The sequence below is a fragment of the Pistacia vera genome, unplaced genomic scaffold, assembly GCF_008641045.1.
Source record: "Pistacia vera cultivar Batoury unplaced genomic scaffold, PisVer_v2 Contig204, whole genome shotgun sequence".
NCBI classification, from domain to species: domain Eukaryota; kingdom Viridiplantae; phylum Streptophyta; class Magnoliopsida; order Sapindales; family Anacardiaceae; genus Pistacia; species Pistacia vera.
Window position 1 is genome coordinate 1,172,293 of NW_022196007.1, and position 13,426 is coordinate 1,185,718.

At 31.9% G+C, this 13,426-nt stretch overlaps 1 protein-coding gene and 1 long non-coding RNA gene across 5 annotated transcripts; both read left to right on the forward strand.

Moving 5' to 3' along the window:
- LOC116128899 (disease resistance-like protein DSC1) lies at positions 1-7,978 on the forward strand. The gene is made up of 7 exons (XM_031414665.1): positions 1-549; positions 963-2,031; positions 2,226-2,522; positions 2,614-2,821; positions 2,852-4,174; positions 4,285-4,799; positions 7,863-7,978. The coding sequence occupies exons 1-5, from the start codon at positions 71-73 to the stop codon at positions 3,679-3,681; spliced, it is 2,883 nt and encodes a 960-aa protein (XP_031270525.1). The 5' UTR covers positions 1-70; the 3' UTR covers positions 3,682-4,174; positions 4,285-4,799; positions 7,863-7,978.
- A 57-nt stretch (positions 7,979-8,035) lies between these two features.
- LOC116128790 lies at positions 8,036-13,214 on the forward strand. 4 transcript variants are annotated; one of them, XR_004127811.1, is made up of 8 exons: positions 8,036-8,462; positions 9,892-10,173; positions 10,648-10,779; positions 11,395-11,519; positions 11,635-11,751; positions 12,305-12,381; positions 12,599-12,646; positions 12,762-13,214. It is a non-coding gene; the product is annotated as an uncharacterized LOC116128790 (long non-coding RNA). The 4 variants fall into 4 exon arrangements; XR_004127812.1 differs by having other exon boundaries at positions 10,663-10,779; positions 11,644-11,751; XR_004127810.1 differs by having other exon boundaries at positions 8,037-8,462; positions 9,889-10,173; positions 10,663-10,779.
- The last annotated feature ends 212 nt before the right edge of the window (positions 13,215-13,426 follow it).

Below are 13,426 nucleotides of genomic sequence, written 5' to 3' on the forward strand. Positions count from 1 at the left end.
TTTCTGTAACGCCAGGCCAGTGAACATTTCCCAAATCTCCAAACACTCTGATTGCTTCAACCCAAATCCGATGGCTTCTTCTTCGTCTTCTCCTACTCAAGAAAAGTACGATGTTTTTCTTAGTTTCAGAGGTGAAGACACTCGCAACGGTTTTACCAGCCACCTCAATGCAGCTTTGTGCTGGAAAAAGATTATAACTTTCATCGATTATGAACTTAGAAGAGGAGATGAGATTTCATCCTCACTTTTGAAGGCAATTGAAGGATCAAAGATTTCAATTGTCATTTTCTCTAAAGACTATGCTTCTTCTCGATGGTGCCTCGAAGAACTCGTGAAGATCATGGATTGCAGGAAGATGCATGGTCAGATTGTGATTCCAGTTTTCTATCATGTATATCCATCAGATGTAAGGAAGCAAAGTGGGACTTATGGAGATGCATTTGCTAACCACGAAGTACGATACCGGCAGAAGGAAGAGATGTTGCAGAGATGGAGGAGTGCTTTGACGGACGCAGCCAATCTATCTGGCTATCATTCAAATGTCCTTCGGTGAATGCTTTCGCTTGATATTTTATTCTCACTGAAATTCTACTCTTTTACATGCATATAAAATTACTGTATTGAGCTTTGAGATATGTAATTCTTCAAACTATATATTGGAAGATATGCAATGAAATGCCATTCGATCTAGTGATGGCTTCAATCTCCATATACTGAGCCTAAGATTTAATTATTTAAAAACATTAGATATATAATAAAAAATTAAATGTAATGATTTACGATAAATAACAAAAATTATAGATTTAATTATTTGTAATAAATTCAATTGTAATCATGCCTATAAATTTTTCATTTTCAAGGATGGACGAGAGAGGGCTATTGGAATTAGACTTTGTCTTTCTTTCTTTTCTCATTAATTTATTCATGCTTATTGTTCTTTTTACCTTTGGTTTCAACTGTAGGTATGAATCAGAACTTGTAGAGATGATTAGTAAACATACTTTGAAGATATTGAATGATATGTCGTCTATCGATAATAAGAAATTGATTGGAGCGGCAATGAAGATTCAAGAAATTAAATCTTTGTTGTCTGATGGGCCTGAAGAAGTATGCAAGGTAGGAATTTGGGGTATGGGCGGTATAGGTAAGACAACCCTCGCTTATGCAGTTTTCAAGGACATCTCAAGTAAATTTGAAGCTTCTTGTTTCAGTCGAAATGTTAGGGAAGCATCGGAAAGAGGTGAACTAAGTTCCTTGCGACAAGAACTTCTTTCTTCATTATTAGGGGATAAATGCCTCGATATAAGGCTCAAACTCACAAAAGAAAGGCTTCGACGTAAGAGGGTGCTTATTGTTTTTGATGATGTGATAGATTTAAAACAAATACAAGAATTAATTGGAGATCTTGAATACGTGGGTACTGGAAGTCGAATCATTATAACCACAAGAGATAAACATGTGCTTAAAAATTGTGGACTTGATGGTGTCAACATATATGAGGTCAAAGGATTAGATAGTGATGAATCTCTTCAACTTTTTAAACAACATGCCTTCAATCAAAACCATCTTATCAATGAAGATTATATGGAGCTATCATATAGAGTAATAAATTATACGAAAGGTGTGCCTTTAGCTCTTGTAGTCTTAGGTTGCTTTCTACTTGGTAGAGAAAAATTAGAATGGGAAAGTGCATTGGATGAATTAGAAAACTCTCCCAATGAGACTATCCAAACCGTGCTTAAGATCAGTTACGATGGATTAGGTCATGCAGAGAAGGAGTTATTTCTAGATATTGCTTGCTTCTTTGAAGGATGGGATAAATATCTAGTCGGTATTTTAAGCTCACACATTGGAATAAGAGTTCTTGTTGATAAGGCTCTTATAACCATTTCATACAAAACCATAAGAATGCATGATTTGCTTCAAGAAATGGGCAGAGAAATTGTTCGACAAGAGTCCATTTATACACCTGGTCGACGTAGTCGATTGTGGCATCATGATGATGTCTATCGTGTACTTAACAAAAAAATGGTAAGTACAAAAGACATCAATTTTCTATTTCAATATTATATATATTTGTCAAGTTTAGAAAAATCTTATCTATTGGATTATTATTTTCATTTTTTCCTGAAATAATAGTTCATATGGTAATGTGCTAGGAGTTTGGAAGGTATATATATTTTATGTAACTGTGCTGTTAATTTATCGTTTGATTTTGATTGTAGGGAACTGATACAATACGAGGCCTATGTTTTGATATGGCTAATATAAAAGAGATACACTTAGATCCTGATTCTTTCTCAAAGATGGATAATCTAAGATTCTTGACAGTAGATAAATCAAAATATGATGACAATAACGTGTATGGTTTTGAAGGCCTAGAATTCGATTTCGCAGAGTTAAGATGCCTCTCTTGGAAAGATTACCCATGCACATCATTGCCATTGAAATTTAGTTCGGAGAACCTTGCTGTACTTAAGATGCGTCGTAGCAATCTTAAACAACTTTGGACTGGTGTCAAGGTACATATTGATTTCATATGACAATTTTCTTTTATGAATTTTAAACATTAGATTTGGTAATTGTTTTTGGTAATTTCCTTTTCTGTTACAGGATCTTGCTCATTTAAAATACATTGACCTGAGTTTCTCATATCATCTACTTAAAGTCCCAGACCTCTCAGCGGCTCGAAATCTGGAGAGCATAATTTTAAAAGATTGTGAAAGACTTGTCAGTCTTCCAATTGGTATTCAATCAAAGTCCCTAAGAGATGTAATTCTATCTGGCTGCTCTAATCTCAACACAGCTCCAAGGATCTCATGTAATATGGAATGATTGCTTTTGGATGGAACTGCTATAAAAGAATTATCTTCTTCCATCGAAAGTCCTTCTAGACTAGTTGAATTGAATCTTAGGGACTGTTTAAGGCTTGAAAGTCTTCCCAGCAATGTTTGTAATTTGGAATCTCTTCAACAACTTGATCTTTCAGGTTTGTCAAATCTAAAGTTTGTTTTAGGGATCCCATGCAATATAAAACAGTTATATTTAGATGGAACTGCAATAAAAGAATTGTCTTCGTCAATTGAGAATGCATCCAGTCTAGTAAGATTGAGTCTTAGAGATTGTTCAAACCTTGAGAGTCTTCCAGACGACATTTGTAAATTGAAGTCTTTAAGATATCTTTGCATCTCTGGTTGTACGAAAGTTGTTAGATTGCCTGAAGACATAGGAAACTTAGAAAGTTTGGAAGAGCTAGAAGCTACTGGAAATTCTGGGGACTGTTTAAGGCTTGAAAGTCTTCCAAGCAGCATCCGTAATTTGAATCTTCGAGTGCTCAATCTCTCTGGTTTGTCATATCTAAAGATGGTTCCAGAGTTCCCATTGAAGATAGAAGAGTTATATTTAGATGGAACTGCAATAAAAGAATTGTCTTCATCAATTGAGAATGCATCCAGTCTAGTAAGGTTGAGTCTTAGAGATTGTTCAAACCTTGAGAGTCTTCCAGACGACATTTGTAAATTGAAGTCTCTGAAATATCTTTGTATCTCCAATTGTTCGAAACTTGAAAGATTGCCTGAAAACATAAAAAATTTAGAAAGTTTGGAAGTGCTAGAAGCTAATGGAGTAACTATAAGAGAATTACCTTGGCCAATGGGACGTTTGGAACACCTTCATGATTAATCTTTTGAGGGATATAAGAGTCGAGAGCTGGAGTGTTCTCTATCGCCTATTTTACCAGGTCTTCTATTTCTCAGGAGATCAAATTTAAATCACTGCAGTCTTACAAGGTTACCCAATAATCTTGGCAAGTTGTCCTTCCTCACAGATTTAAAATTAGACAGAAACAGTTTTGAAAGTGTACCAACAAGTATCATTAACCTTTCTGCTTTGTATCGACTTAGCATAAGGTTTTGTAAAAGGCTTCAATCCTTATCAGAGCTTCCATGTAATATGCGAGAAGTAAATGCAGATTGTTGCAAATTGCTGTAAGTATTATCTGGTTGGAAAATTCCCTGTGATGGTTACAAAGGAAAACTTAGCTTCGTCAATTTCTTCAATCTAGATTGAAATGCAGTTGGAATGATTTTTGAATGATGCTCTGTTGAAAATGGAAGTTGAAAAGGAATCTTTCAGTTTATATCATATTACTGATTGGTTGGAAGTATTTCAAGAGGTAACTTCCAGTCTATCTCATTCCCATATGATTCAATATCTTCTTTTATATAAATAAAAAGCATTATATTAGATTAACAATTTCAGAAGTAACAATTTTTAATGGTGCAGGGAAGATTTAGCAGTCCAGGATGTTGTATTGTTTTCCCTGGAAGTGAAATTCCAGAGTGGTTTGACATTCAAAGTATTAATGGATCTGGCATAGAGCTACCACATGGTTCGATCAATCATAAGTTTTTTGGTTTTGTCGTTTGTGCCATTGTCGGAATCCAAGATTCTGTTTCTTCTGCGTTCGATTTATTGAGTGTTGAGTATCAGTTGCGTCTGAAATTCCAAAATGGTAGCAAGCCAGTTCATAGTGACTGTTTTGCGGTTAGACATATCAAGTCAGATCACCTATTAGTGGGGTTTACTTTCAGTGCACCTAAATTTCTTGAATTCATTTGCAATACGGAGGCCATCATCAATTTCTACTGTTTAATAAAGAAGTGTGGGGTCCGTTTATTGTTCACTCAAGAGTTTGGGGAAGCTATGAAAAAATCCACAGGTTCCATCATTGATGAAGAGGAAGCACGCTCCAAGAGATTGATATCTTCAAATTTGTTTAAAGGAGAACCCAGCTCAAGGTAATTAAATAACATATATACCTTAATCTTTTACATGACATTATTAAGTATTTTGATCTCTACACTATTTTCATGCTTTATAACTAATTTTTTAATGATTTTCTTCTGGTTCCAAATTTTACTTTATACATGTTCATATTATTTATGTCTAATTTAAAATTGTTGTAGCATTAAAAATTTACTTCATGAACTTTGAAAATAATCAACTTTAACTAAGTTAGAAATTAGAATCCTTGGTAAATTAATTTATTAATTTGTTATGATATAAAATGACGAAAAAGGATCTATTTTTAATCTATTCATTATAATTATTAAATTATATTTTAAAACTTTTTAATAAATTTTTTAAAATAAATTAATAAGTTTTTTAAGAGAAAAATTAAAGGGACTCTGCCGGTACAATTGCCAAACCATCATCGGGGGTGATGGTCCGGTGCCTCTACCAACAATCCATTTTTTTTTTTTTTTTGGTTTAAATAAAGTTCTACTCAATTATTGGTTTATTTAATGAATTAATATAAATCCATCTACCAATTTATATCGTTATCAAGGATGTTTTGATATTATACCTATATAAAAGGGATATTATCAATTAGGTATAAACTTATCAAAATTTTATAATGAGAGGACAAAAGTTGCAAAATTTTCAATTAAGGAACAATCATTAGTTAATTAGAGTTAGATTTAACATTAAATAAATGTGAACATGTAATTGAACAATTTAAATTTTTATTTTTTACAAAATAAATAGTAAAAAAATCCAAAAATTGTCAAATTAAAATTAAAAAACAATAAAATAAAATAAAAAAAGAGAAGAAGAATCCTACTTTCTTTCATTTTTTCTTTTAGTTTACATATTTTAAATTTAATTTTCGTTTGTTTTAAATTTCCTTAAAAAAAAAAAAAAAATTTGTTCCTTTTGAGTTTTAAAATTTTTTACAATTTAGATTTTAAGAACTAAATCTGCTTATGATAATAAAAAGAGAACAAAAAATCACATTATCATTTTCCATTAAAATTAATGGCTAATAATTTTTAGATGTCTCTTAATTGGAAGGATTTGTAACTTTTGTCATTCATTGAAAAAGTATGAAAAAGTTTGTATCTAGTTAATAATACACCTTTATAAAATCTACTTTAAAAAAACTTTGATATTCAGAAGCTACTTAAATTGTTTATAAAACTGATTATAAAATAATTAGCTTAATTCATAATCATTTCAAAGATTAGTGTACCAAACACTTTTGATATCTTAGCTTGAAAATGAAGTGATTATAGTCTAAACTACAATATATGAGAAAACTACTTACAATACCCTTTTGCTTTTGATAAGTTACCACATGACATTTTTTAATTGTTTTAGTAGATAAGGCCTTTCATCTACTTTTGTTCTATTTTTACCCATTTGCAACTTTTATGCCTTCATTCTAGCAACTTTAGCACTAAAGTGACTCTAGCGCTAGAGTCCACGTGATTCTAGCACTAGGGTCACTAGAGGTTTTTTTTTTTTTTTAATTATTTATTTATTTATTCTCCAAATTAGTGTTAGAAATTAAATATCAAAATTTTTTTTAAACTAACAAATAAATTAACTAATTATATTTTATTAACAAAATTAAAAAATAAAACATATTGTTTTTTCTAAGGAATAGTAAATGTACAATAAAACCTCTCTATAGTCATAATGATGGGACTAATTAATTTTATTATTATAAAGAAGTTATTACTTAACAGAGGTGTTGTTATAAAAAAAATTTATTTTATAATTCATGTTTTAGTACAGTAATAAGATTTAAATTCATGTTTTAATAGTATTAGGATTTCAAATTCAGCGTTTCAATTATCTGCTTTTGAAACGGATAGAAGATCATGTTTTGGAACTAGCAAATATAAATATCCTTGATAGAATTGTAAATGCAGTTGTTGTATGGTCAATTGATGTGAAGTCACAGACAATTGTCAATTGTTTTAAACATTGCAAGATTATGACTCTTGATGTCGATAAATTGCAAGTTACAAATTAAATGGAGGAGGAGAATCAAAGAGTCATAACAGAATTGAGTGATTATATTCGACAACTTCACTACACTAATCGAATAGATATTAATATCTTTTTCAATCATCCAAATGAATAATAATTCATATATGTTTTATTTGAAGAAGAAATCATTACTACAATTAGATAAGAATAGAAAGAAAAGAATCATGAGTATGATAGTATGGAGACACAAAAAATTTTGTGTCAAGAAGCTCTAAACATACTTAAGACGCTAGAAATATTTTGGTTTCAACAAAAAGATGTCTATGCTAGCGAATAATGTACCTGTAAGTTAAAAGATGTAGTATCAACTCTAAAGTATAAATCATTGTCCCCAACAACTTTAGATAAATATTTTATTTCATTTTAAACCGTTAATGTAACATGGCATATATTTTTTTACAATATACAGATAGTTATTACTATGTGGAGACAAATTTTCTTAAGACGGGAATTAGAAAAATTATAACTTATTACAATGTGGAATTTATTCTTATTTATAACTATCCTAAAATGGGAATATAATTTTTTATGACAATGTAGAGTTTATTCTTATATAGAGTATTACTCTATAGAGGTTTTATTATATATATAAGAGTTATTTTAATTTTTTAAAAGTATGAAATGAAAAAAAAAAATTAGAATATTTTTTACTCTTGTGCTAAAGTTAATAAAATTAAAAAAATATACTGTTTTTGCAAAGGAATAGTAAATGACCATCTAAATATCTAGAGACTAGAAGGTGGACTTTGATTACATTAATTCTTTTTATAATTTAAAGTTTAGAAATTTTGAGTGTTTTAGGAGAATCTTTAGAATCAACCTACAAATATGAGAATAAAGTAATTTGGTAAATCATAATCATATAATTGATTTAGTCTTAAGAGTATTATATATTCCAAATTGTCTAAAATGCTTTAATGTACTGTAATCATTTTTTAGTTGGTGTATTTAAAATATGATTGGCTTTATGTAGAGAGCATAATTTGATTTTATTAAGTCTTTCTTTTGAAATTTGAATGTAGGGAGAATTTTGAGTTAGGGCTAAGTAAGGTGATGAGTACTGAAATGGAAGAGCAAGTTGAGAGTAGTAAGAACGTTAATAGTGGTTATAAGAAGGTAGTTGGTGTTGGTGTTGGTGTTGGTGTTGGTGTAGGGAGTATTGTGCCGCAAAGTCATGGTGGTGGTGGTGGTGGTGTGGGGAATGAGTGTAGGATGAGAGATGGAAGAGGGAATGTTATTGTTGTTGGGAATGCTGGTGGATATGGAAGAGGGAATCGGGGAAGAGGCAATTTGCAAGGGATGAGACTTGGAAGAGGGAATGATCATAACATTGTTGTTAGGAATGCTGGTGGTTATGGAAGAGGCAATATGCAAGGGATGGGAAATAGAGGGCTAGCTGATCCAATGTGGAATAGGGGACCTAGTGCAGTGGGTGGAAGACGTATGATCGGGAATGGCGGAAATGGATTTGGGCAAGGCATTGGTGGGGCCCCTCCTTTGGTGCATCCTCTCTCAATCGGATTTGGTTTGGAGTTCGGTGCACCTAATTAGGGGAGGATGGGCAGTTATGGGAGCTTTCTTGGTGCTCCATCGCCTCCATTTTCAGGAGAATCCAGCTCAAGGTATTAAAATAAGATATATAGTTTAAATAATGCTCTCTCCATCTCTACACAAATTGCTTATTTCTTTTATGCTTATTACTTGTTTCTGAAATAGTTTCTTCTGCTCTCAAATATTATATATGACGAGTAATGTTACATTTACATCACTCTTTTACACCATATTCATTACATCATGATGTAGCATATGCCATAACCACATAAATTCTTAATTATTTTGAATTTTTAATATTATAATAAAATTTGTATGGTTGTAATATATGCCACATCATGATGTAATGAAAGTGGTGTAAAAGAGTGGTGTAAATGTAGTATTACTTTATATATGACTTAAGAAACCTGAGTTTCTTACTGAGTAAAATGTTAATTTTTAAATCATGATTGATGTTATTAGGGTTAACGCCAAGACCAAGAAACTCCCTAAACCCCTCAATTGCCAGAAACTACCAAACAGACCTCCTTGACGTCTATTTTCATTGTTAACTCTTAACTTGGTGAGGGTAAAACTGACATTTACAGTTTAAACATTAAATAATTATTAAGTTGTAGAAAGAATACTAACCATTTCTATTATAAATTTAAGAAGGAAAAATAAAATATCTTAGAATAATAAAAAAATTGAAAAAAAAAAACTCTTTAAGACGTAAATAGAAAATCTGAAAAAATTTTAAACATATGAAAAACTAACTGAATAACTGGAAAAAACTGAAAAAAGAATAACAAACTTAAAAAATTTATAAAAATTTTCAAACTAAACCTGAACAAGTTTATGTAAAAAGTAAAATTATTAATTTAAAAAACTAAATATTAAAACAAATTCATGTATAATTGAAACTTTTCTCAAAATTTATTAACAAAATTAAAAAATAAAATATATTGTTTTTACAAAGGAATAGTAAATGCATAAAAGAGTTATTTTAATTTTCTAAAAATTGAAATAAAAAAAAAAATTTATTCTAGTGCTAAAGTCAACTAAACTCTATCGCTAGAGTTGATTGGACTCTAGCAACTCGAGCACTGAGTGCTAAGGTAGTTTTCCTTAATCGCTAAAGTGAAGAAGGTAAAAGTGGAAAGAAATTGGAAAAGAAATTAGAAGAAAGATCTTATCTACTAAGTCAATTAAAGAGAAAAATTTACTTAAAAAAGGGGTTTTTAAGAAATTATTTCATTAACTATTGAATCTTTAAGTGCACTAAATCAGAACAAATTAATGTAGTACCTCTTTAGAATCAACATAAGGTTATGCTTTGATGTACATGTAATTGTTTCTTAGTTGCTTTCTTCAAAATATGATTAACTAGTTGCTTTCTTTAAAATATGATTGACTGTAAAGTAATCATCCTAACTCCTAAATTGAATAAAATAGGTTTACCTTTTCCTAAAATATTAATTGTTTGATCATCATTTTGATATGCTTTTGATGTTTTAGTAGCAATTGGATGTGAAAAGGTCTGGGGTGCATCTGGTGTTACCACATGTGGAAGAAGGGGAAGATATCAATCCAAGTACAAATGAATCCAGTAGCTTTAATTTTTTGGATTCGGATGAATTCCCTCAAGGTTTTGTCAGATCACATCCTTTTACTCCTTTGGATTCGGATGAATTCCCTCAAGTTCCTGTTGCAAGTAATGAAGATGAATGACAACCAGCGGAATTCAAATTCTTACGAAAGTGAAACACCCATATCTTGTACCTTCATTTTGTGAATATATTGGTAAGTCTGAATTTCAACTTAAGCTAAAATTTATCTTTCATTTTCTATGTCATGTTCTTTGATATTCAATAAATACTCAGTAAGTTAAGAAGCTGAATGATATTTTCTAACGAGAATAATAATGCGTCTCAATATTAGGTTAAAATAGCTATTTGTTAGATTTTATCCACGGTTAGAGAACTATATAAAATACTATATATTTATATTTGGCTATTAGATATTGTTTGCCAAAATTATCTCAATTCATTCAAAGAATTGCATCGAAGACTTCATTTATACTTATTCAAAACCTCTGAGAAAAAAATTTACGAGTGAAGCTGAAAAGCTCAATTTTGTTTGTTCAATTTGACTTTTTGATATGGTTTGAATTTGAGCCTTGCTAATATATTATGTTTAAATAGGAAAACTCATGATAAGTAATTGATTGTCACACCTTGAGTTTTTGAGTTTGGATTAAGAAGAAAGACTATTTAGAATGTTGGTTTTCAGGGAACCCCCACATTAAGTAGAAAGTAGAATCGTAGTATCGATGATATGAGAAGGGAAGACGCCAAGGCATTGCAACAAACTGGCACTAAACCATATTGGCATTGATGCATGCACAAGGTACTAGTCTCTGTTCTACACAAAGAAAGCATTTTTAAATTAAGAGAGTATGTATACTTGATGACATGTATTTCTTTTGGTTCTTTGGATGCTTTAATTAATGTTATTTGCAGAAAGAAGCTATCTTCTGGATGCATTTAATATAAGGGATGAATTAATATGGAAATTATTGATTGGTGAAAAATAACATTCTTGTTGGAGAGGTTTAAAGGCAATCACTGGCAAGCGGTGGTAGTGACTAATGATGAACTCCAATATGAATGGCAGCCTTCTAAATTGAGTTCAACCAAATTCTTGTACTGATTTGTTGCCCATTGTGATGCAATCAAGGCCCTTGCATGGATCCCTTATCAATCTAATGTTCTTGCCCTGGAGGAAGCACAGAAGATGGATGTATTAAGATATGGAATTCACAATGGGTAACCTGCATCAGCAATGATACTGGAGCACAGGCAATTGAAATAATTCACTCTTTCTTATGAGTTTTCTTTAGAAACTACAACTTATTTGTGTTCTTCTAAGAGACATTTCCATCTATGATAACATTTTTATTGCCCATCTATAATGATGAAGTGTTTGGCTTTGACCTTATTTATGGCAATGTTACATGTGCAGATATGTGGACTTGAGCGGAACTAGTATCGAAAGAGATACCGAGTGGAGCTTTTGGAAACGCCCTTCAATGGCTAAAGTTGAGGAGTTAAAAGCTGCAAAGCTCTAGAGTTCTTGAGCATTCTCAGGTTTGATTATCTGACAAACTTTAGTTTAGAATCCAGTATCTTGCATTCTTAAATAAATGTCGCTGATTTTTAAATCAATGTTTCACGGAACCGTATGGACTAACTTGGGCATCAGCTGGGGCAGAGTGTAGAGACCCTCTGTTTCTGGGAGATTTTCGAACCACCTGCCATTGAAGATTCAAAAGTTTCATATCTTGCCAGCCATCTATCTCGAAGGCCAACTAAAGAAGGGGTGAGCAATTTGAAAAAACATTTTGTTTCAAGCTTTTTTTCTTCGCCATTTTTTTGTTTATTGCACAAAAATCAACTCCTGTGCAGTTCTTTTTTCTTTTTGTTGTCCAGGCTAGTATATATATTTTGTTATGACCATTAGGATACGTGAAAATATAAAAAGCCATCATAGGGAAGCAGTAATCAATAAGATAATTTATTGTAATCCATTCATTGTGCAAAAGATTTGCTTAACGTAGCTTTCAACTTTTGATCCATAATATATATAACTCCCATCAGCATTACCTTGTGATCCTTTTGGATGTACTTCCATTTTCTCTGACTGTAGTTATATATGATTGGGACTCTCGGTATTCATAAGGAGTCAGCAATTTAATATTCCAACTTAAATGGTATTTTATACGCTTGCCAATATTAGGTGAGGTGGATGTTTAATAGGAATCCCGGGCTATGAAAATCCGCCATTAGACAGAGAATTCAAGTCTACTATGCATTGTTATTGGTTGAGTATAAAATTACCTTGGGCTAACGTGAGGATATGTTTATGGTTACAGTTGAAACTTGCCAAAGGGAAGGGCCTTTTCAGAAAGGAGAGGAAACAGCTTACACAGATCACGACTGATATTTCCAGGTTAGTACTATTTACAGTTTTCATTATAGTTCCTTTAATGGAGTTCTTGCTATCAGTATATCCTCAAATTGTTCCAGACATATTGCCGTCAAACTTCCATGACAAGACGAAAGAAGATGAATAGTTGGAATTACCATCACTGCTTAAGTTGTATTCATGCTGAGTCTTATTAGCAGTTGTAGCTTCTAAATGTTAATGATGTGTTTACGTTTGTCAGAGTCTTGTGAATTGAGACGCAGAAGATCTGGATGAGTTTATGAGCAAGGTACTAGTCGTTTCGTTTTTCCTTTGCCTAATAAGGGATGTGGGCTTACTCTATGTTTTAATTATTTTCTGCTAGCTGAAAATAATTTAATCGGTGTTTATTCTGCATAGAACAGGTTATGCTTGATACCGATCTGTTGAACGATGAAATTTGCGACTATGCCGCTTTGGGAAGCTGTTCATTGATGATCATATTTTGGAGAACATTAGCAGGTTGATTTTGTAAAAGCATTCCTCCATTATTTGGTGTTATCCTGGCCATTTAATTTATCACTCAAGAGGAGTCACTTTCAGAAGCTTCAACAAGCCTGTAGAGATGGAGGGTTATTTGGTAAGGGAATTCTTGTTTGTTAAAAATAACAGTTCGGAGATACTTAAGTTATTGTAGGAACATGTAAAACATTCTTTAGAATTGCATCAGTTAGAATGTATTATTTTCCAGGCTCAGTTAGAGAGGCCATGAACCTGTTGAAGCTATGAAGGCAGAGTTCTGTAATCTGTACATGGTTCCTATAATACCAAACCTCTGCAGAAAGTTATATTTTCAACGAAGCGGGCATCTGGATCTAGGGTTGCTTCAGTTTGATTAAGGATATTAATATGGGTAAATGAGTTGACCCCACCGATATCAACCCATTTGAGGTGTCCCATACCCAACCCAATTAGAATTGGGTGAGATTGAATTGTCCCAATGTTAACCCATTCTATTTGGGCTGGTATGGGGTACCCCAAGGCCCAAACCCAACCCATTACCCAAACTTAATTTAAAAAATATTAATAA